The sequence below is a fragment of the Dendrobates tinctorius genome, unplaced genomic scaffold (genome assembly GCF_039654945.1).
Source record: "Dendrobates tinctorius isolate UK_male_01 unplaced genomic scaffold, ASM3965494v1 ptg000196l, whole genome shotgun sequence".
Taxonomy (NCBI): Eukaryota; Metazoa; Chordata; class Amphibia; order Anura; family Dendrobatidae; genus Dendrobates; species Dendrobates tinctorius.
Genome location: NW_027361863.1, coordinates 17,886,121 through 17,911,452, shown reverse-complemented (window position 1 = coordinate 17,911,452; position 25,332 = coordinate 17,886,121). Strand labels below are relative to the sequence as shown.

General features: G+C 46.0%; 1 protein-coding gene across 1 annotated transcript in view; it reads left to right on the top strand.

Moving 5' to 3' along the window:
• LOC141056254 (complement C1s subcomponent-like) overlaps positions 1-25,332 on the top strand; it is a 51,067-nt gene that overhangs the window by 11,275 nt on the left and 14,460 nt on the right. The window contains exons 8-9 of the mRNA XM_073552988.1: positions 8,917-8,989; positions 9,094-9,213. Of these exons, the coding sequence (XP_073409089.1) occupies positions 8,917-8,989; positions 9,094-9,213 (193 nt within the window). The remainder of the gene's footprint in view (positions 1-8,916; positions 8,990-9,093; positions 9,214-25,332) is intronic.

The window sequence follows — 25,332 nt, the reverse complement described above, 5'->3', positions numbered from 1 at the left end:
ACCTGGAAAAGACTCCAGAGTAAACCCCAAATAAATACGTAGAACCCAGACCAGACTCCAAAATAAAAATAAATCTCAGATAAGAAAGAATACTGACCCCAAAATAAACACAGACCCCAAATCCTAAAATAAATGGACACCCAAAAATAAAGACCCCACAAGGGAACCCAGAATAAGTGCAAATTCCAGACTAGACTCCAGAATACAGACCACAGACCCCAAACTCAATACAGAATCCAAACTAAAGCACCAGATGAGACCCCAAAATAAACATTGACCCTAAACCAGACTCAAAAAAACCACAAAATTCAAGTAAGATCCAAGAAAGAATACAGACCCCAAAATAAATACAGACCCTAAACCAGACCCTAAGATAAATACAGACCCCAAACTAAAACAGATCACAGCCCCTAGTATAAATTCAGACCCCCGGGGGGGGCGTGGCCTGGATCTCACGGAGGGAAGACGTGCCTGCCAGCAGCTCCCGCTACCAGTCATAAAATCTCGCTTATATTGGCCCGGACGACACCGTAAAACCCCCCCACAGAGGGTCTCGAGCTTGGAGAAGAGGGTGAGAGGCGGTGGAGAGGAGAGGAAAGCTGCTGCTCTCTGCCTAGACACCGGAACGTGGAGCAGCCTCGTGGAGAGTGCCGGGGCGCCAACAGGAGACGGGCGCCATCTTTACATCTCCCTGCAGTGCTTATCTGGTGGGTCGTGCCGACGGATTTCAGAACCCGGTGTGCCGGCGGATAAGGCCTGGACACCAGACCGCAGGAGGTCTTTGTTAGAGGTGTGGGGCCGCGGAATAAGGAGCGGTCTCGCCCGCTGGAGCAGAAGACGGTGAGAAGGGGATGCGGCGCTGTGTGCTCCCGGTGAGCTGTCTGTGGAACCTGCGGGGGATATTGCTGCAAATAGAGGTGACCATTAACTCTGTGTCTGTGGGGCCAGATTGCTGACAGCCCTTTGGCTCACTGGGTGAGGAGTCTACCTGGGAGCTGGGGCGCTTTTGGGTCAGGGGATATTGTTCTCCCTCTCCTTTGAGCGCTGCTGTTTGCAGATTTTTGAGCCACGAGTGAGGGGGACATTGTATTATTGCTAGTGCTCCACAGTTGGGAGTTGGCATTGCACTGTCCCCGCGGACTCCCACAGATCCTCACAGACACCTACATATGTTGGCTCCTCATCTTCCAAGCTGCATGGGGTTATATACACATAGGAAAATGCATTACTAGACTTTTCCTGATGCACGAGTGGTGAATTAAGAACACGCTTTAATTAAGCAGAATGGTCAAATCCAATAAAGAGCGTGCAAAACCATTGGCTACTGAAGCATATAGAGGCAAGCAAGGTGAAATGGATAAATTCCTGAGAAATAAATCTGCATCGACTAGGCCCACTCCTAAAAAGCCTCCTACGGAGGTTGCTGAGGAGGAACGCGTCGAAGACTCGGATTCCAGCGATGATGGTTCAGGCAGCGATGCTACTCAATCGGACTCTGGGAAACTTTCTAGATCAGTTTTTAAAAAATTATTAGCTCAAGCTATAAAACCATTAGTTAATGAGATATCTGGCATGAGAACAGATTTGCTACATATTGGTAATAGAGTGGAGTCTTTGGAATCATCTCAATCCTCTATCATTAGCCACTCCAATGCCATGAGAGAGCATCTGGACTACCACAGAGCACAGCTTAACAACTCTTTTCTGGCTTTGGAAGACCAGGAAAATCGGAGCCGCAGGAAGAATATACGGATAAAAGGTTTGCCGGAAAGTGTTTCTACAGAAATATTAGAAAAATCCACGAAAGAGATCTTTGCCCTTTTAATCCCACAAGAAAAATGTGACCAAATTGTAATAGAGAGGGTACATAGATCGCTTAGACCCAAGCCGAAGCCTTCTGAACCTCCGCGAGATGTGATCTGCGGTTTGTTGAGCTATTTGGATACCAATACTATTTTGTCTGCCTCAAGAGATGTTAAAAATCTTTCTTATGAGGGATCTGTTATTCATCTTTATCAGGATGTTGCGCCGTCGACCCTTGCAAAACGAAGAGTCCTAAGGCCCCTCCTGGAGGTGCTACGTTCACGTAAAATTTTATATAAATGGCTATTTCCGTTTGGTATATCTATACATGGCGACGGCAAGCAAATAATGGTTCGGATCCCTGAAGATTTAGCCAAAATATGGGACACCTTCGATATTGCCCCTATTGATATTCCTTCCTGGCTACCTTTGGACATGGATCATCGCACGCCTCCCCCTGTCTATGCTTATGCTGGAGGACAGGGTGACTGGGCCTTAGGAAAGAAACGCTCGACTCCTAAAAGAGGGAAATCTGGAACGGGGAAAGAGATACCCCCCTGAGCTTTCTTGTGTTTCTTCCGGTTGCATTTTATTACCCCTGGAGTTAGAAACTTCACTTCACTCTGATATGTTCCAAATCACTTTAGCTTGCTAGGATTGATACTTGCTTATGTGTTACTGATGTCATTTAATTGCCGTATAAGTTACCATGTGCCACTCGTGTGTCAGAAATGTTATCTCCTGTTCTGTTATGGGAGGCATGTTTGTCCCCCTGCCTCTGCTACAGACAGGTAGTTGGTTCTTGTTATATATTTTTAGGTTTTTTCTTTTTTTTTTCATTTCTTTGTATTTTTTTAATTTTTGTGGTTTGATGGCAGAGGACACATATACATCTTTTTTCTTTTTGCTTCTCTTATTGAGCTATGGGTGATAAGGTGAACCTCGCCACTATGACAGTGGCCTCGTATAATGTAAAGGGCTTACGTTCCCCGTGTAAGAGAAGCCAGGTAATGAATCTTCTGTATTCAAAGAAATCTAGTATAGTTTTCCTGCAGGAGACACATTTTAAGAAAGGGAGAGTCCCAGATATGTCTAGATCTCGTTACCCGACCTGGTATCACAGTGCGGGCGGTTCGGCGTCTAGTGGAGTGAGCATTGCTATAAAAAAAATGTTCATTTTGTTTTGAGTGATTATCTATCAGATTCAGAAGGCAGATACGTTATAATTAAGGGTCTTTTGGCTAACACTAAGATTACCCTGTGTAATTTGTATGCTCCAAATAGGAATCAGATAGGTTGGCTGTGCAAAACAATGAATACTCTAGAACTCTTTACAGAAGGTTTGCTGTTGGTGGGAGGGGATTTTAATGTATCTTTGAATCCAGCTTTAGACACTTCGACGGGCAGGTCGGCTCTTTCTCAAAGGGCGCTGCGAAAATTACATCTTTCTTTACAAAAATTGCATTTGATAGATCCTTGGAGAACACTTTTTCCTTCGGGGAGAGATTATACATTTTATTCCCATCCGAATAATAGCTATCATAGAATTGATTACTTATTGACACGTACAGCTGATCTCCCACTCGTTAAAAGTGCGAATATAGATATCATTTCTCTCTCAGACCACGCTCCCATTTTTCTCGACATAGACATAACAACCCTACCACGGCCAGCTGGGTCATGGTCACTAAATGAGACATTGCTGGACTCTGATTCCCATATTGCAAAACTGACAAGCACTCTTGATTTCTTTTTCCAAACTAATTTACACTCAGGCCCGCCCTTGTCCATGGTATGGGAGTCGCATAAAGCAGTAATAAGAGGGGAACTTATAGCCTTAGGCTCCTATCTCAAAAAAGAAAGAACGAAACAGGTTGTGTCTAGCCTACATCAAATCAATTCCTTTGAGAGACTGCATAAGAGATCCCAAGTAAACACGATATTATCTGAACTGACAGATCTGAGAAATTCACTAAAAAACCTTCTGAATATCCAATCGGCCAAAACTTATATGAGAAGTAAACAGAGGTTCTATCTTCATGGCAATAAAAGTAGTAAGCTTATGACATCCCTACTTAAGAAACAACAAGACAAGACGTTTATTAGACAACTCAGGGCTTTAGATGGCTCTTCAATTTTTGAGACCGCAGATATTGCCAGGGAGTTTAGAACCTTTTATGAGAGTTTATACAATTTAAATATACCAGAAAGCATGCAAGAGCCAGCCATAGCTTTAGTAAAAATCAAAGAATTCCTGACCCCACTAAATCTCCCTAAAATAACTCTTGAGGGCCAATCCCTGCTGACCGCCCCAGTTACTCCCCAAGAAATTCTAGATACTCTTTCTACCATTCCGAATGGAAAGGCACCCGGCCCAGATGGTCTCCCCATTATTTATTACAAAAAGTTTATAAAACCGTTATTACCTCAACTGGTGGACTTGTTTAATTCCTATTTAGAGGGCCAACTCCCCCCTAAACAATCCTTAGAGGCTTACATTACAGTCCTCCCGAAAGAAGGTAAAGACCCCAATTTGTGCGCTCGCTACAGACCAATATCACTGCTTAATGCAGACATTAAATTGTGGGCTAAAATATTAGCGGGCAGAATAAGCAATTTTTTACCCAAACTAATTCATGCTGATCAAGCGGGCTTTGTGAGAGGCAGGGAAGGGAAAGATAACTCTACAAAAGCCATTCAGTCCATAATGTTTGCTAAGACCCGTGATGTTCCTCTAGTGCTCCTGTCGACGGACGCCGAGAAGGCTTTTGACAGAGTGAGCTGGAGGTTCCTGGAACAAGTAATGATCAAGTTTGGCTTTCCCCCTCAATATATAACAGCAGTTCTCTCACTTTATTCTCAACCGACGGCCAGGGTCAGGATTAACGGCACCCTGTCAAACAGTTTTGGGATTAATAACGGGACTAGGCAGGGATGCCCCTTATCGCCATCCTTGTTCATTTTAGTTATAGAAACTTTGATACAAAGTATCAGACAGGATCAACGCATAGAGGGGTTGTCGGTGGGTCGGAGGTCATTTAAAACTTTAGCTTTCGCAGATGATCTGCTTTTCCTTATTTCCAACCCGTCCCAGGCATTCCCAATCATCCTTCAAGCTTTTCATCAATTTGGCCTCCTCTCTAATTTCAGAATTAATTTAACAAAATCTGAAGTGTTAAGCGTTGTTCTCCCCCACTCTCAGATCTCCACCATTCGCACGCAGACTCCATTCTCTTGGGCTACCAACTCTATTAGATATTTGGGAATAACAATAACTAGAGATCCCGCCAACTTATTTCAAAGTAACTTCATTCCTTTAATCCAAAAGGTCAAAAATCTGATGCAAAAATACAACCTACCTACTTTATCTTGGATGGGTCACATTAATGTGTTCAAGGCATATATAATGCCTATTATATTGTATACCATGAACATGGTTCCGATTCAGATACCCCTGACCTTTTTCGGAGTGTTAAAATCCCAAATTGGAAAATTTATTTGGAAATCAAAAACAGCTAGGTTGCCATATAAGTTTCTTTCTTACCCTATCTCCTCTGGAGGATTAGGGGTCCCGGACCCCCTTTTATACTATAGGGCTATTCATCTCACTAGATGGTTAAAGGTGGTGTCCTGTGCTGAGAGTGGGGAGGGGGATAGTGTTGACTGGGCTCTATTGGGCCTGAGGGGTTTACCGTATCTCTGGACTACACTGCGTTCCAAATTATTATGCAAATTGGATTTAAGTGTCATAAAGATGTAATTTTTTGTTTTTCAAATAAACTCATAGATGGTATTGTGTATCAGGGCTCTTTGGATCACTGAAATCAATCTCAAATTCCTGTGATAATTAGTTTACCAGGTGCGCCCAATTAAAGGAAAACTACTTAAGAATGATGTTCCACATTATTAAGCAGGGCACAGGTTTCAAGGAATTTAGGAAAGAAAAAGGATCTCTCTGCTGCTGAAAAGCATCAAATAGTGCAATGCCTTGGTCAAGAGATGAAAACATTAGATATTTCCCAAAAATTTAAACGTGACCATCGTACTGTTAAGAGATTTGTGGTTGATTCTGAGCACAGACATGTTTGTGCTGATAAAGGCAGAATGAGGAAGGTTTCTGCCAGGCAAGTTCATCGGATTAAGAGAGCAGCTGCTAAAAAGCCATTACAAACCAGAAAACAGATATTTAAAGCTGCTGGTGCCTCTGGAGTCCCTCGAACCTCATGGTGTAGGATCCTTCAAAGGCTTGCTGTGGTGCATAAACCTACTATTCGGCCACCCCTAAAAAGTGTTCACAAGCAGAAATTGTAGCAGTGGGTCCAGACATACATGAAGACTATTTTTCATACAGTCTTGTTTACTGATGAGTGTCGAGCAACCCTGGATGGTCCAGATGGATTGTTGGTGGATGGCCACTATGTCCCAACAAGGCTGCGACTTCAGCAAGGAGGTGGAGGAGTCATGTTTTGGGCCGGAATCATGGGGAAACAGCTGGTAGGGCTCTTTAAGGTTCCTGAAGGTGTGAAAATGACCTCTGCAAAGTACTGTATATAGAGTTTCTGACTGACAGCTGTCTTCCATGGTATAAAAAGCGGAAATGTACCTTCAGGAGCAAAATCCTCTTCATGCATGACAATGCACCATCTCATGCTGCAAAGAATACCTCTGAGTCATTGACTGCTATAGGCATAAAAGGAGATAAACTCATGGTGTGGCCACCATCTTCCCCTGACCTCAACCCTATAGAGAACCTTTGGAGTATCATCAAGCAAAAGATCTATGAGGGTGGGAGGCAGTTCACATCAAAACAGCAACTCTGGGAGGCTATTCCGACTTCATGCAAAGAAATCCAAGCAGAAACTCTCCAAAAACTCCCAAGTTCAATGGATGCAAGAATTGTGAAGGTGATGTCACAGAAGGGTTCCTATGATAGCATGTAACTTGGCCTGTTAGGATGTTTTGGCGTTAAATAGCTTTTTTGTTCAGTGAATGTGACCTCCTAATGCTGCAAATTCCACAAATGAACATTTTCAGTTCTTTAAAACAGATCAAATGTTTAGAAATTCTACTGTGCCTAATAATTTGGAACAGTGCAATTTGAGTTTTTATTCATTTTGAGGATTATACTGCTATCATTGGGAGGTTTCTTCAATAAAATTTGATGTATACTCTAACGGGTGATGACTTTTATTAGAATGACTGTCATTTGTACCGACTATTTAGGAAAATCAGAGAAAAATATCATTTGCATAATAATTTGGAACACAGTGTAAAGCTAAACCGCCAACCACTCTTAGGTTAGACGAGGTAACTTCAACTACATTACGTATTAAAAGATTGGTGATGGAAGAGCTCCCGGTGGACACTTTTCCCTCGACGTTGACACCGATCGGCTCAATACCTTATCTGTTGGAGTTAGATTTTCAGGACCCATATAATTTATGGTCTAACCTTCCTAGAGAAACGTTGAATGGCTTTTATGGCAACAGAATCCTGCAGGGAGGGGTTTGGCCAACAGATGCATTGACTCAACCAAAAAATTTTCTTCAAAAACAACACATTAGCCGTACACTTTTACAGTTTAGACAGATATTTCCGTCCAAATCCAATTGGTCCTGGTTGGATATTATGTTTAAACTTCCACCTCCACGACTAAAAATTTTATCTCACATTTATTCACAACTTATCTCTCCGAATATGCATTTCAAACCCTCGTTTATATACTCTTGGGAAATGGAACTCAATACCATGTTTACAGAAGACCAAATATCTAAAATGCTGTCAAATGCTCGGGGCTTTTCCAGGTGTGTACTCCTGCAGGAGAACTCTTATAAAATATTAACTAGGTGGCATTTAACTCCAACAAAGTTATTTCAGATGGGTCTAGCGGATAATGATGCTTGCTGGCGATGCCTTAATTCTAGAGGACATCACTTACATATATTCTGGGACTGTCCTAGATTGAGAAGTTTTTGGGATGGAGTTGAATTAGTTCTTAAAAAGTTACAATTAATAAAGGTTAATCTTAAAGCTACGGAAGCTCTTCTCACATGTCCGTCGAAGGATTTTTTACCAAAAAAACATGGCCTTCTTCCATTGATGTTGAGCGCAGCGAGACAGGTAATAGTTGCTCATTGGAAAGATGTAGCCCCCCCCACGTTGGGAGAATGGAACGTTAAAATAAATCAAATCGCTCGTTTGGAGGAGCTGTCTAGCTGGGAGACTTTTAATCATAGATCTTATGTGTTGACTTGGGCCCCGTGGACTAGATATTTAGAAGACAGTCCTCCTTAAGAGAAAATATAGTGTCCCTAAAGTTTACCTTGACCCGATAGCTTCTGTACTAGTGTTCCTGACTTCACTGTTCTAATTAGAAAGCCCTCATGTGTTATGTTATTTTCAGAAGTGCACCTATTAAATGCTTGTGCTCATGCCGCCAGCCACATTTTGTTAATGTTGTTGATACTGTTTATGATTATGTACCCTTTCTCCTCTTCCCTTCCTTTTCCCTTCTCTCCCCCGCCTGCTTTCCCTTATTTTTTCCTCCCTCCTCGCCCTAAACCAACCCCTAATTAATATTTCGCCGGATGTATCTGAGAACTGGTGTTGTGTTTAATGGTGATGTTTAAATTTTGAAAATAAAGAATTTACAAAAAAAAAAATTCAGACCCCCGAGAAGAATCCAAAATACAGACTACAGATCTTAGAATAAATAGAGACCCAAAATGAAAACTCCAGATCAGACCCTAAAATAAATGTAGACCCCCAAACCAGATTCCAAAATAAATACAAACCCCAGATCAGATCCCAAAAATAGATATGGACCCCAAAGTAAATGCAGATCCCAGACTAGACCCTGATGGGGTTTTTTTCTGGAGTCTTGTGTGAATTTTGGGAAGTGTAATAACTACGATTAATACATTAGCTCCCTGGGGAAGGTGAAAGGGTCCTTAATGGATTTTCTGAATGGTAGCTACCCATTATTATGGTTCCCAAAGGCAGTTACCCACCTAGAGACTGTACCCCATGTCAGCTCCACTGAGATCATCTTCGTGTCTGCTTTATGTAATGCCATATTACCCATTAAGTCTCCTGCTCCTAATCTCTCATCAGAAGCGTCTGCCATCATTCAGAGCAAAATGCCAAGCAGATGGGACCTGGTCAAATGCCAACCTGAAATGTCAGCGTAAGTAACAATTCCATAAACTTCCAAAAACTGTGTTACTCATAGTAGAATATACCATTAGCACGTACTAGAACAGTAGGGCACTGACCCCGTCCTCTTTTCAGCTGTGAATTGTGGAGATCCTGAACGAATAATTAACGGTGACGTTAAATTCACACTCACCACCTACAGGGCAACGGCCATATACCACTGCAAAACGAAGTACTACACCCTAAAAGGAGAAGGTAAGTATAGGCTCACTGTACAATGTATGGAAGATAGAATGGAGGAGATGATGGGATGGACAAAGATTGGATTGTGTGTGACTAATGAGACATGAAGAACATAGTAGGAAGTGAGAAGTGCGGGACACATACTGTATGTGACTGATAGGAGGTGAGGAGTGCAGGGCACATATGTGACTGGTAGGAGGTGAGGAGTGCAGGGCACATGTGTGACTGGTAGAAGGTGAGGAGTGCAGGGCACATGTGTGACTGGTAGAAGGTGAGGAGTGCAGGGCACATGTGTGATTGGTAGAAGGTGAGGAGTGCGGGGCACATGTGTGACTGGTAGAAGGTGAGGAGTGCGGGGCACATGTGTGATTGGTACAATGTGAGGAGTGCAGGACACATGTATGACTGGTAGGAGGTGAGGAGTGCAGGGCACATGTGTGACTGGTAGGAGGTGAGGAGTGCGGGGCACATGTGTGACTGGTAGGAGGTGAGGAGTGCGGGGCACATGTGTGACTGGTAGGAGGTGAGGAGTGCTGGGCACATGTGTGATTGGTACAATGTGAGGAGTGCAGGACACATGTATGACTGGTAGGAGGTGAGGAGTGCAGGGCACATGTGTGACTGGTAGGAGGTGAGGAGTGCGGGGCACATGTGTGACTGGTAGGAGGTGAGGAGTGCGGGGCACATGTGTGACTGGTAGGAGGTGAGGAGTGCTGGGCACATGTGTGATTGGTACAATGTGAGGAGTGCAGGACACATGTATGACTGGTAGGAGGTGAGGAGTGCGGGGCACATGTGTGACTGGTAGGAGGTGAGGAGTGCGGGGCACATGTGTGACTGGTAGGAGGTGAGGAGTGCGGGGCACATGTGTGATTGGTACAATGTGAGGAGTGCAGGACACATGTATGACTGGTAGGAGGTGAGGAGTGCAGGGCACATGTGTGATTGGTAGAAGGTGAGGAGTGCAGGACACATGTGTGATTGGTAGGAGGTGAGGAGTGCTGGGCACATGTGTGACTGGTAGGAGGTGAGGAGTGCAGGGCACATGTGTGACTGGTAGGAGGTGAGGAGTGCAGGGCACATGTGTGACTGGTAGGAGGTGAGGAGTGAGGGGCACATGTGTGACTGGTAGAAGGTGAGGAGTGCGGGGCACATGTGTGATTGGTAGAAGGTGAGGAGTGCGGGGCACATGTGTGACTGGTAGAAGGTGAGGAGTGCGGGGCACATGTGTGATTGGTAGAAGGTGAGGAGTGAGGGGCACATGTGTGATTGGTGGGAGGTGAGGAGTGCAGGGCACATGTGTGACTGGTAGGAGGTGAGGAGTTCAGGACACATGTATGACTGGTAGGAGGTGAGGAGTGCAGGGCACATGTGTGATTGGTAGGAGGTGAGGAGTGCGGGGCACATGTGTGACTGGTAGGAGGTGAGGAGTGAGGGGCACATGTGTGATTGGTGGGAGGTGAGGAGTGCGGGGCATATGTATGACTGGTAGGAGGTGAGGAGTGAGGGGCACATGTGTGATTGGTAGAAGGTGAGGAGTGCGGGGCACATGTGTGATTGGTAGAAGGTGAGGAGTGCGGGGCACATGTGTGATTGGTAGAAGGTGAGGAGTGCGGGGCACATGTGTGACTGGTAGAAGGTGAGGAGTGCAAGGCACATGTGTGATTGGTGGGAGGTGAGGAGTGCAGGGCACATGTATGACTGGTAGGAGGTGAGGAGTGCTGGGCACATGTGTGACTGGTAGGAGGTGAGGAGTGCAGGGCACATGTGTGACTGGTAGGAGGTGAGGAGTGCAGGGCACATGTGTGACTTGTAGGATGTGAGGAGTGCGGGGCACATGTATGATTGGTAGGAGGTGAGGAGTTCAAGGCACATGTATGATTGGTAGGAGGTGAGGAGTGCAAGGCACATGTATGATTGGTAGGAGGTGAGGAGTGCGGGGCACATGTGTGACTGGTAGAAGGTGAGGAGTGCGGGGTACATGTGTGATTGGTGGGAGGTGAGGAGTGCGGGGCACATGTGTGACTGGTAGGAGGTGAGGAGTGCGGAGCACATGTGTGACTGGTAGGAGGTGAGGAGTGCGGGGCACATGTGTGACTGGTAGGAGGTGAGGAGTGTTGGGCACATGTATGATTGGTGGGAGGTGAGGAGTGCAGGGCAAATGTATGACTGGTAGGAGGTGAGGAGTGCTGGGCACATGTGTGACTGGTAGGAGGTGAGGAGTGCAGGGCACATGTGTGACTTGTAGGATGTGAGGAGTGCAAGGCACATGTATGATTGGTAGGAGGTGAGGAGTGCAAGGCACATGTATGATTGGTAGGAGGTGAGGAGTGCAAGGCACATGTATGATTGGTAGGAGGTGAGGAGTGCGGGGCACATGTGTGACTGGTAGAAGGTGAGGAGTGCGGGGCACATGTATGATTGGTAGGAGGTGAGGAGTGTGGGGCACATGTATGATTGGTAGGAGGTGAGGAGTGCGGGGCACATGTATGACTGGTAGGAGGTGAGGAGTGCAGGGTACATGTATGACTGGTAGGAGGTGAGGAGTGCAGGGCACATGCATGACTGGTAGGAGGTGAGGAGTGCAGGGCACATGTATGACTGGTAGGAGGTGAGGAGTGCAGGGCACATGTATGACTGGTAGGAGGTGAGGAGTGCAGGGCACATGTGTGACTGGTAGGAGGTGAGGAGTGCAGGGCACATGTGTGACTGGTAGGAGGTGAGGAGTGCTGGGCACATGTGTGACTGGTAGGAGGTGAGGAGTGTGGGGCACATGTGTGACTGGTAGGAGATAAGGAGTGCAGGGCACATGTGTGACTGGTAGGAGGTGAGGAGTGTGGGGCACATGTGTGACTGGTAGGAGATAAGGAGTGCGGGGCACATGTGTGATTGGTGGGAGGTGAGGAGTGCTGGGCACATGTGTGACTGGTAGGAGGTGAGGAGTGTGGGGCACATGTGTGATTGGTGGGAGGTGAGGAGTGCGGGGCACATGTGTGACTGGTAGGAGGTGAGGAGTGCGGGGCACATGTATGACTGGTAGGAGGTGAGGAGTGCAGGGTGTGTGACTGGTAGGAGGTGAGGAGTGCTGGGCACATGTGTGACTGGTAGGAGGTGAGGAGTGCAGGGCACATGTGTGACTGGTAGGAGGTGAGGAGTGCTGGGCACATGTGTGATTGGTGGGAGGTGAGGAGTGCAGGGCACATGTGTGATTGGTGGGAGGTGAGGAGTGCAGGACACATGTATGACTGGTAGGAGGTGAGGAGTGCTGGGCACATGTGTGACTGGTAGGAGGTGAGGAGTGCAGGGCACCTGTGTGACTGGTAGAAGGTGAGGAGTGCGGGGCACATGTATGACTGGTAGGAGGTGAGGAGTGCAAGGCACCTGTGTGACTGGTAGGAGGTGAGGAGTGCAGGGCATATGTGTGACTGGTAGAAGGTGAGGAGTGCAAGGCACCTGTGTGACTGGTAGGAGGTAAGGAGTGCGGGGCACATGTGTGACTGGTCGAAGGTGAGGAGTGCAGGGCACATGTGTGACTGGTAGGAGGTGAGGAGTGCAGGGCACATGTATGACTGGTAGGAGGTGAGGAGTGCTGGGCACATGTGTGATTGGTGGGAGGTGAGGAGTGCAGGGCACATGTGTGACTGGTAGGAGGTGAGGAGTGCAGGGCACATGTATGACTGGTAGGAGGTGAGGAGTGCTTGGCACATGTGTGATTGGTGGGAGGTGAGGAGTGCAGGGCACATGTGTGACTGGTAGGAGGTGAGGAGTGCTGGGCACATGTGTGATTGGTGAGAGGTGAGGAGTGCAGGGCACATGTATGACTTGTAGGAGGTGAGGAATGCAGGGCACATGTATGACTGGTAGGAGGTGAGGAGTGCAGGGCACATGTATGACTGGTAGGAGGTGAGGAGTGCTGGGCACATGTGTGATTGGTGGGCAGTGAGGAGTGCAGGGCACATGTGTGACTGGTAGGAGGTGAGGAGTGCTGGGCACATGTGTGATTGGTGGGCGGTGAGGAGTGCAGGGCACATGTGTGACTGGTAGGAGGTGAGGAGTGCAGGGCACATGTGTGACTGGTAGGAGGTGAGGAGTGCAGGGCACATGTGTGACTGGTAGGAGGTGAGGAGTGCGGGGCACATGTGTGACTGGTAGGAGGTGAGGAATGCAGGGCACATGTGTGACTGGTAGGAGGTGAGGAGTGCAGGGCACATGTATGACTGGTAGGAGGTGAGGAGTGCTGGGCACATGTGTGATTGGTGGGAGGTGAGGAGTGCAGGGCACATGTATGACTGGTAGGAGGTGAGGAGTGCAGGGCACATGTGTGACTGGTAGGAGGTGAGGAGTGCAGGGCACATGTGTGACTGGTAGGAGGTGAGGAGTGCAGGGCACATGTGTGACTGGTAGGAGGTGAGGAGTGCAGGACACATGTATGACTGGTAGGAGGTGAGGAGTGCTGGGCACATGTGTGATTGGTGAGAGGTGAGGAGTGCAGGGCACATGTATGACTTGTAGGAGGTGAGGAATGCAGGGCACATGTATGACTGGTAGGAGGTGAGGATTGCAGGGCACATGTATGACTGGTAGGAGGTGAGGAGTGCTGGGCACATGTGTGATTGGTGGGCAGTGAGGAGTGCAGGGCACATGTGTGACTGGTAGGAGGTGAGGAGTGCTGGGCACATGTGTGATTGGTGGGCGGTGAGGAGTGCAGGGCACATGTGTGACTGGTAGGAGGTGAGGAGTGCAGGGCACATGTGTGACTGGTAGGAGGTGAGGAGTGCAGGGCACATGTGTGACTGGTAGGAGGTGAGGAGTGCAGGGCACCTGTGTGACTGGTAGGAGGTGAGGAGTGCAGGGCATATATATGATTGGTAGGAGGTGAGGAGTGCAAGGCACCTGTGTGACTGGTAGGAGGTGAGGAGTGCAGGGCACATGTATGACTGGTAGGAGGTGAGGAGTGCAGGGCACATGTGTGACTGGTAGGAGGTGAGGAGTGCAGGGCACATGTGTGACTGGTAGGAGGTGAGGAATGCAGGGCACATGTGTGACTGGTGGGAGGTGAGGAGTGCAGGGCACATGTATGACTGGTAGGAGGTGAGGAGTGCTGGGCACATGTGTGATTGGTGGGAGGTGAGGAGTGCAGATAGAGGTTACGAAGAAATTTTCTGCAGAGGCCGAGTTTACGGTGAAAGAATCTAGTCTACAAAACATTATAGAAAAATTTCAATATCATCTGAAAGAAAGGAAGCATAAATATTTTATCCGGGATTTACAAGAATTCAGGGATAATAAAGCATATTCAGTGTATTACGGAAAAACCAACAGATCGCAGGAGACAGATATATCATCTTCAGAGGCTGAGTTTTCTGATTCAGAAACGAGGTACAAACCTGGAAGAGGGAGAGTAAGGGGAAGGGGGAGTCTACGTGCGGGGAGAGGATCTGGTCGAGGTTCCCCACAGAGGGATCATTTTTTAGACACAAGCTACTCATTAAGAAACAGGTTCAACGGCAGGAACCCCGTATAGACAATCATATAATTAACCTTTCCTCGAAATCCCTAAGTAAAGAACAGATGGCGGTTCTCAGTAAGGGGATGTCTTTTGTCCCAACATCAGATCTTGAATGTTTTGAAACGATTAAGGATTTACAGCTCTTCATTCGTAAACTTAAGTGGAAAAAACATTTCATAAATATGGATAAAAAAAGCTGCACTGAATTGGGTATAGAGGGAGACCTACTTAATGATGTGAGATTTTTGTTCAATTTGGGGGATATGAATCCCAACGATTTGGGTGAGGGACCATTCACACAATTAAAAAATAAGAGCAAACAAATGCCACCTATTAGCAACGATATAGGGGCCCTTGACATATTTGCCAACCTGGTATCTAGAGATATCAAGGAATTGGATAATGGGAAAAAAAGACGATTCCATAACCTTACCAAGTCTGAGATGGATGGGCTTCTGGAGCTAGAGAGAGACGATACTATAATAGTGAAGCCCGCAGATAAAGGGGGAAATATAGTATTGATGGATGTAGCACAATATAAAACCATGTGCTACTCATTGTTAGATAGATCTATGGGATATGAAAGAATGGAACATAACCCCACTAACACTTTCTTGAATGATCTTAAGAAGTTGGTGAATGGGGCCCTCCAAGCAAAACTCATTGATAAAAATGAGAGAGAATTTTTGATTCCACAACACCCGACTGTGGCAACATTCTATGCTCTGCCTAAGATTCATAAAGGCCTTTCGCCCTTGAAAGGCCGACCGATTATATCGGGTATAGGAAGTCTAACCCAAAATCTGGGTATATATGTAGACAAAATTCTAAGACCATTTGTTACATCACTTAGTTCCTATACAAGGGATACCACCGACCTTTTATTGAAACTCGACCACATCGAATTGGACACCGATATGATATTGGGTTCAATAGATGTAGAAGCCTTGTACTCATCCATTCCCCATGATAAAGGTCTGATGGCTGCGGACTATTTCCTAAAGACAAGGGGCGTCCAATGTAAGAGACATAACCTGTTTGTTATGCAAGCCTTGGAATTCTGTCTCACAAAAAATTTTTTTCTTTTTGATGGCAGGTTCTTCCATCAGCTCAGGGGCACTGCGATGGGCAATCCCTGTGCGCCATCGTACGCTAATTTGCTCCTGGGCTGGTGGGAGGAAAATGTCGTTTTTGGTGAGCAGGTTGATGTGGCGGAGGACAAAATAGTGCTATGGCTCCGCTACATCGACGACGTATTTGTTATTTGGAGAGGTGATGAGAACAGTTTTAGAACCTTTGTGAAAGATCTTAATATAAATGATATTGGTCTTAGCTTCACATGTGAGGTTAGTGTGAATAGACTACCCTTCCTGGACATAGTCATTAAGAGGGGAGAAAATGGCCGTATAGTTACAGAAACATACAGGAAACCTACCTCTACGAACTCCCTTCTAAGATGGGAATCCAGTCATCCAGTCCCCTTGAAAAAAGGTATTCCTAAAGGCCAGTACCTACGCATGAAAAGGAACTGTACTGATCAGAGAGACTTTAAGAGACAAGCAGATGACCTTAGATCTCGTTTTCATGAACGAGGATACCCAGATGACATTCTTAAAGGGGCTTATAAATCTACGGTAGAGAAGGAAAGAAAAGAACTACTTATACCCAAACAGCAAACCAATGAAGACAATATCATAAGGTTCATCACCACTTTTTCCAATGGGGCAAATGAGCTGAGAACCATTATGAACCGACATTGGCCAATTCTATGTATGGACAAAGATCTTGGAGGCTTGATCTCGGATAATCCACAAATTACATTTAGGAGGGGCCGCTCCTTGAGGGATAGGTTGGTCCGCAGCCATTATACCCAGAGAACCTCATACAGCCCAACATGGTTAGGTACACAGCCGAAAGGCTGTTACAGATGTGGTAGCTGTAAATATTGTACCTCTATTCACCAAAGTAAAGAATTTCAGAGCAATGTCACAGGAAAGATCTATCGTATTGGTCAATTCATTAATTGCAGATCAATAGGAGTGGTATATAAAATCACCTGTAGTTGTGGCCTTGAATACATCGGCAAGACCAAGAGGGAGTTGAGGGTGAGGGTAGGTGAACACCATAGAGATATAATTCTTAAACGTGATACACCGGTAGCCACTCATGTCAATCAAAGACATAAGGGTGATGTGAAGGCGGTCAGTTTCATGGGCATAGAAAAGGTCCCCCAAAATCCAAGAGGAGGTGATTGGGATAAACGTATACTCCAAAGAGAAGCATATTGGATTTTCTCATTACAATCTGTATATCCCAAAGGACTTAATGAGACACTATCCTTTTCTTCCTTCTTGTAGGGAGTTTTAATAGGGCTTTTTAGCTCAGGGAGAGCCGACGAGGAGTGGGGGCGCCATTGCGCAGGAATTTAGGGTGCCAACCTCCGCGTGAGGTAGGGAACAGTCAGTTAGGGACATTTAGGGCCAGACTTAGTGGGCACCCTTTCTATAATTCCTACAGATACATGGAGGTTGGTGGTATCCCCTATTATGCATGCAACAAAATAATTGAACAAACTCCACATTATACATAATTTGCAGATGGTACCCTGATTATTTTTCATTTTCTTTTTTCTGTTTCTTTCCCTACGATGGGGTGTAAAGAATTTGTTTTTATTCACAAGATAATCCTTGACAATGTCCATAATATGGGTGTTGGCGTTTTGTACTGATTCATAACGCCTATGCAATCATAAAATGACTTAATAATTCAGATCCCGTATAAATAATGATAGGGGGACGCAATCAACATTTTGTGATTGAGTAAATGAAGCCGCACTATTAGATTGATGTAGTAAAACAAAGTGAGCGGCTCCTAATGGTACGTGATGGTCAGGTGACTGCTTAGACCAATCACGCAATATTTTGATATGCAGACCGACAGGCCCGGTTACGCCCAGGAAGTGGGGCAGGGTAGGGTCGGTTCCTGTCCCAACATGACGCGCGGCGCCTGTTTAGGAAAACCCAGGAAGTGGGGCAAGGTGCCTGAGCAGATGCCGGCGTCATGCGCAAACCGGAAGTACTGAACGGGGCAACCGGAAACGGCAATAAGCCGCGGTATGCCGCGATTTATAAAAGGCAGCTATCTCACAATGGGCGAGCTATGCGCCAGAAAAAGATGTCACAATACCCCTGATGAGTCAGACATTGATGAAACGCGTTGGGTGACAATTCTGGAGATCGGGTCATGATTCTGGGGTTTTCAGATGGACCTTACCTGATCATCCGTTATTTATAGAGGCGTCCAAAGATAAGTACAGCGGTCTTAGTTTCTACAGTGGTATCATAAATAGATATAAATTGCTGATGAGGTGATTTTATGTTTATGCATTTGACCGGTGCTGTACACACGATATGCTATGTGTATACGGGCTGAGTATATGTCTAACAAGTAATAATTCTGATGACATAAAGGCCCTTTGGCATATGAATATATATGTATAAGGCCCATATGGTCGGAGAGTCCAGGTTTATAAATATTTGGACAAGAAATACGATAATGTCTAGGGCCATATGGTACCTCATAAAGTACATAACGGTTTGTTTTTAAATAGAGCACTACACAATTGCACTTTGGCACATGTTTGTCTAGATTTGATGCATGGTTTTTAAGGAATCATTAAAGGTTATGTTTTATAGTTTATGATATACCAATTTGCTACCTCTAAATATCTGACATTGGTTTGAGATACCCCTGCTATATATTTGTAATAGTTGGACATGGCAGGATTTCTTGTTACAGGAATAGACACCAATCAGTGGATTAATGAAGCGAAAGATGTATTTTCAGATGGTACCTTTACACAGAAAAAGTACATACCCTCTTTCAGTGCTGCTTTTAAAGAGTTGACCAAGGTTTATAAAGAACAGGTCACTTCGTGGTGGGAGGTACAGAGCTTGGAAAGTTATATAAAAGCAGGAATAGTTCCCCGCCATCTTAGAATATCAATTAACTTTGGTTATAGATATAAGAATACAACACTATTGGCCAAATTAGAGAAAGAAGCAACTGATAGCTCATTGAAACTTATGAAAATACTCCTTGAGGAGGAGAAGTGTATGTTAAATAACATTAATGAACGTTTGAGAGAGCAGATAGAGGTTACGAAGAAATTTTCTGCAGAGGCCGAGTTTACGGTGAAAGAATCTAGTCTACAAAACATTATAGAAAAATTTCAATATCATCTGAAAGAAAGGAAGCATAAATATTTTATCCGGGATTTACAAGAATTCAGGGATAATAAAGCATATTCAGTGTATTACGGAAAAACCAACAGATCGCAGGAGACAGATATATCATCTTCAGAGGCTGAGTTTTCTGATTCAGAAACGAGGTACAAACCTGGAAGAGGGAGAGTAAGGGGAAGGGGGAGTCTACGTGCGGGGAGAGGATCTGGTCGAGGTTCCCCACAGAGGGATCATTTTTTAGACACAAGCTACCCATTAAGAAACAGGTTCAACGGCAGGAACCCCGTATAGACAATCATATAATTAACCTTTCCTCGAAATCCCTAAGTAAAGAACAGATGGCGGTTCTCAGTAAGGGGATGTCTTTTGTCCCAACATCAGATCTTGAATGTTTTGAAACGATTAAGGATTTACAGCTCTTCATTCGTAAACTTAAGTGGAAAAAACATTTCATAAATATGGATAAAAAAAGCTGCACTGAATTGGGTATAGAGGGAGACCTACTTAATGATGTGAGATTTTTGTTCAATTTGGGGGATATGAATCCCAACGATTTGGGTGAGGGACCATTCACACAATTAAAAAATAAGAGCAAACAAATGCCACCTATTAGCAACGATATAGGGGCCCTTGACATATTTGCCAACCTGGTATCTAGAGATATCAAGGAATTGGATAATGGGAAAAAAAGACGATTCCATAACCTTACCAAGTCTGAGATGGATGGGCTTCTGGAGCTAGAGAGAGACGATACTATAATAGTGAAGCCCGCAGATAAAGGGGGAAATATAGTATTGATGGATGTAGCACAATATAAAACCATGTGCTACTCATTGTTAGATAGATCTATGGGATATGAAAGAATGGAACATAACCCCACTAACACTTTCTTGAATGATCTTAAGAAGTTGGTGAATGGGGCCCTCCAAGCAAAACTCATTGATAAAAATGAGAGAGAATTTTTGATTCCACAACACCCGACTGTGGCAACATTCTATGCTCTGCCTAAGATTCATAAAGGCCTTTCGCCCTTGAAAGGCCGACCGATTATATCGGGTATAGGAAGTCTAACCCAAAATCTGGGTATATATGTAGACAAAATTCTAAGACCATTTGTTACATCACTTAGTTCCTATACAAGGGATACCACCGACCTTTTATTGAAACTCGACCACATCGAATTGGACACCGATATGATATTGGGTTCAATAGATGTAGAAGCCTTGTACTCATCCATTCCCCATGATAAAGGTCTGATGGCTGCGGACTATTTCCTAAAGACAAGGGGCGTCCAATGTAAGAGACATAACCTGTTTGTTATGCAAGCCTTGGAATTCTGTCTCACAAAAAATTTTTTTCTTTTTGATGGCAGGTTCTTCCATCAGCTCAGGGGCACTGCGATGGGCAATCCCTGTGCGCCATCGTACGCTAATTTGCTCCTGGGCTGGTGGGAGGAAAATGTCGTTTTTGGTGAGCAGGTTGATGTGGCGGAGGACAAAATAGTGCTATGGCTCCGCTACATCGACGACGTATTTGTTATTTGGAGAGGTGATGAGAACAGTTTTAGAACCTTTGTGAAAGATCTTAATATAAATGATATTGGTCTTAGCTTCACATGTGAGGTTAGTGTGAATAGACTACCCTTCCTGGACATAGTCATTAAGAGGGGAGAAAATGGCCGTATAGTTACAGAAACATACAGGAAACCTACCTCTACGAACTCCCTTCTAAGATGGGAATCCAGTCATCCAGTCCCCTTGAAAAAAGGTATTCCTAAAGGCCAGTACCTACGCATGAAAAGGAACTGTACTGATCAGAGAGACTTTAAGAGACAAGCAGATGACCTTAGATCTCGTTTTCATGAACGAGGATACCCAGATGACATTCTTAAAGGGGCTTATAAATCTACGGTAGAGAAGGAAAGAAAAGAACTACTTATACCCAAACAGCAAACCAATGAAGACAATATCATAAGGTTCATCACCACTTTTTCCAATGGGGCAAATGAGCTGAGAACCATTATGAACCGACATTGGCCAATTCTATGTATGGACAAAGATCTTGGAGGCTTGATCTCGGATAATCCACAAATTACATTTAGGAGGGGCCGCTCCTTGAGGGATAGGTTGGTCCGCAGCCATTATACCCAGAGAACCTCATACAGCCCAACATGGTTAGGTACACAGCCGAAAGGCTGTTACAGATGTGGTAGCTGTAAATATTGTACCTCTATTCACCAAAGTAAAGAATTTCAGAGCAATGTCACAGGAAAGATCTATCGTATTGGTCAATTCATTAATTGCAGATCAATAGGAGTGGTATATAAAATCACCTGTAGTTGTGGCCTTGAATACATCGGCAAGACCAAGAGGGAGTTGAGGGTGAGGGTAGGTGAACACCATAGAGATATAATTCTTAAACGTGATACACCGGTAGCCACTCATGTCAATCAAAGACATAAGGGTGATGTGAAGGCGGTCAGTTTCATGGGCATAGAAAAGGTCCCCCAAAATCCAAGAGGAGGTGATTGGGATAAACGTATACTCCAAAGAGAAGCATATTGGATTTTCTCATTACAATCTGTATATCCCAAAGGACTTAATGAGACACTATCCTTTTCTTCCTTCTTGTAGGGAGTTTTAATAGGGCTTTTTAGCTCAGGGAGAGCCGACGAGGAGTGGGGGCGCCATTGCGCAGGAATTTAGGGTGCCAACCTCCGCGTGAGGTAGGGAACAGTCAGTTAGGGACATTTAGGGCCAGACTTAGTGGGCACCCTTTCTATAATTCCTACAGATACATGGAGGTTGGTGGTATCCCCTATTATGCATGCAACAAAATAATTGAACAAACTCCACATTATACATAATTTGCAGATGGTACCCTGATTATTTTTCATTTTCTTTTTTCTGTTTCTTTCCCTACGATGGGGTGTAAAGAATTTGTTTTTATTCACAAGATAATCCTTGACAATGTCCATAATATGGGTGTTGGCGTTTTGTACTGATTCATAACGCCTATGCAATCATAAAATGACTTAATAATTCAGATCCCGTATAAATAATGATAGGGGGACGCAATCAACATTTTGTGATTGAGTAAATGAAGCCGCACTATTAGATTGATGTAGTAAAACAAAGTGAGCGGCTCCTAATGGTACGTGATGGTCAGGTGACTGCTTAGACCAATCACGCAATATTTTGATATGCAGACCGACAGGCCCGGTTACGCCCAGGAAGTGGGGCAGGGTAGGGTCGGTTCCTGTCCCAACATGACGCGCGGCGCCTGTTTAGGAAAACCCAGGAAGTGGGGCAAGGTGCCTGAGCAGATGCCGGCGTCATGCGCAAACCGGAAGTACTGAACGGGGCAACCGGAAACGGCAATAAGCCGCGGTATGCCGCGATTTATAAAAGGCAGCTATCTCACAATGGGCGAGCTATGCGCCAGAAAAAGATGTCACAATACCCCTGATGAGTCAGACATTGATGAAACGCGTTGGGTGACAATTCTGGAGATCGGGTCATGATTCTGGGGTTTTCAGATGGACCTTACCTGATCATCCGTTATTTATAGAGGCGTCCAAAGATAAGTACAGCGGTCTTAGTTTCTACAGTGGTATCATAAATAGATATAAATTGCTGATGAGGTGATTTTATGTTTATGCATTTGACCGGTGCTGTACACACGATATGCTATGTGTATACGGGCTGAGTATATGTCTAACAAGTAATAATTCTGATGACATAAAGGCCCTTTGGCATATGAATATATATGTATAAGGCCCATATGGTCGGAGAGTCCAGGTTTATAAATATTTGGACAAGAAATACGATAATGTCTAGGGCCATATGGTACCTCATAAAGTACATAACGGTTTGTTTTTAAATAGAGCACTACACAATTGCACTTTGGCACATGTTTGTCTAGATTTGATGCATGGTTTTTAAGGAATCATTAAAGGTTATGTTTTATAGTTTATGATATACCAATTTGCTACCTCTGCACATGTGTGACTGGTAGGAGGTGAGGAGTGCTGGGCACATGTGTGATTGGTGGGAGGTGAGGAGTGCAGGGCATATGTGTGACTGGTAGGAGGTGAGGAGTGCAGGGCACATGTATGACTGGTAGGAGGTGAGGAGTGCTGGGCACATGTGTGATTGGTGGGCGGTGAGGAGTGCAGGGCACATGTGTGACTGGTAGGAGGTGAGGAGTGCAGGGCACCTGTGTGACTGGTAGGAGGTGAGGAGTGCAGGGCATATGTATGACTGGTAGGAGGTGAGGAGTGCAGGGCACATGTATGACTGGTAGGAGGTGAGGAGTGCAAGGCACATGTGTGATTGGTGGGAGGTGAGGAGTGAGGGGCACATGTGTGACTGGTAGGAGGTGAGGAGTGAGGGGCACATGTGTGACTGGTAGAAGGTGAGGAGTGCAGGACACATGTGTGATTGGTAGGAGGTGAGGAGTGCTGGGCACATGTGTGACTGGTAGGAGGTGAGGAGTGCAGGGCACATGTGTGACTGGTAGGAGGTGAGGAGTGCAGGGCACATGTGTGATTGGTAGGAGGTGAGGAGTGAGGGGCACATGTGTGACTGGTAGGAGGTGAGGAGTGAGGGGCACATGTGTGACTGGTAGAAGGTGAGGAGTGCGGGGCACATGTGTGATTGGTAGAAGGTGAGGAGTGCGGGGCACATGTGTGACTGGTAGAAGGTGAGGAGTGCGGGGCACATGTGTGATTGGTAGAGGGTGAGGAGTGAGGGGCACATGTGTGATTGGTGGGAGGTGAGGAGTGCAGGGCACATGTGTGACTGGTAGGAGGTGAGGAGTTCAGGACACATGTATGACTGGTAGGAGGTGAGGAGTGCAGGGCACATGTGTGATTGGTAGGAGGTGAGGAGTGCGGGGCACATGTGTGACTGGTAGGAGGTGAGGAGTGAGGGGCACATGTGTGATTGGTGGGAGGTGAGGAGTGCGGGGCATATGTATGACTGGTAGGAGGTGAGGAGTGAGGGGCACATGTGTGATTGGTAGAAGGTGAGGAGTGCGGGGCACATGTGTGATTGGTAGAAGGTGAGGAGTGCGGGGCACATGTGTGACTGGTAGAAGGTGAGGAGTGCAAGGCACATGTGTGATTGGTGGGAGGTGAGGAGTGCAGGGCACATGTATGACTGGTAGGAGGTGAGGAGTGCTGGGCACATGTGTGACTGGTAGGAGGTGAGGAGTGCAGGGCACATGTGTGACTGGTAGGAGGTGAGGAGTGCAGGGCACATGTGTGACTTGTAGGATGTGAGGAGTGCGGGGCACATGTATGATTGGTAGGAGGTGAGGAGTTCAAGGCACATGTATGATTGGTAGGAGGTGAGGAGTGCAAGGCACATGTATGATTGGTAGGAGGTGAGGAGTGCGGGGCACATGTGTGACTGGTAGAAGGTGAGGAGTGCGGGGTACATGTGTGATTGGTGGGAGGTGAGGAGTGCGGGGCACATGTGTGACTGGTAGGAGGTGAGGAGTGCGGAGCACATGTGTGACTGGTAGGAGGTGAGGAGTGCGGGGCACATGTGTGACTGGTAGGAGGTGAGGAGTGCTGGGCACATGTATGATTGGTGGGAGGTGAGGAGTGCAGGGCAAATGTATGACTGGTAGGAGGTGAGGAGTGCTGGGCACATGTGTGACTGGTAGGAGGTGAGGAGTGCAGGGCACATGTGTGACTTGTAGGATGTGAGGAGTGCAAGGCACATGTATGATTGGTAGGAGGTGAGGAGTGCAAGGCACATGTATGATTGGTAGGAGGTGAGGCGTGCAAGGCACATGTATGATTGGTAGTTGGTGAGGAGTGCGGGGCACATGTGTGACTGGTAGAAGGTGAGGAGTGCGGGGCACATGTATGATTGGTAGGAGGTGAGGAGTGAGGGGCACATGTGTGATTGGTGGGAGGTGAGGAGTGCAGGGCACATGTATGACTGGTAGGAGGTGAGGAGTGCAGGGCACATGTATGATTGGTGGGAGGTGAGGAGTGCAGGGCACATGTGTGACTGGTAGGAGGTGAGGAGTGCAGGGCACATGTGTGACTGGTAGGAGGTGAGGAGTGCAGGGCACATGTGTGACTGGTAGGAGGTGAGGAGTGCAGGGCACATGTGTGACTGGTAGGAGGTGAGGAGTGCAGGGCACATGTATGATTGGTAGGAGGTGAGGAGTGTGGGGCACATGTATGATTGGTAGGAGGTGAGGAGTGCGGGGCACATGTATGACTGGTAGGAGGTGAGGAGTGCAGGGCACATGTGTGACTGGTAGGAGGTGAGGAGTGCAGGGCACATGTGTGACTGGTAGGAGGTGGAGTGCAGGGCACATGTATGACTGGTAGGAGGTGAGGAGTGCTGGGCACAT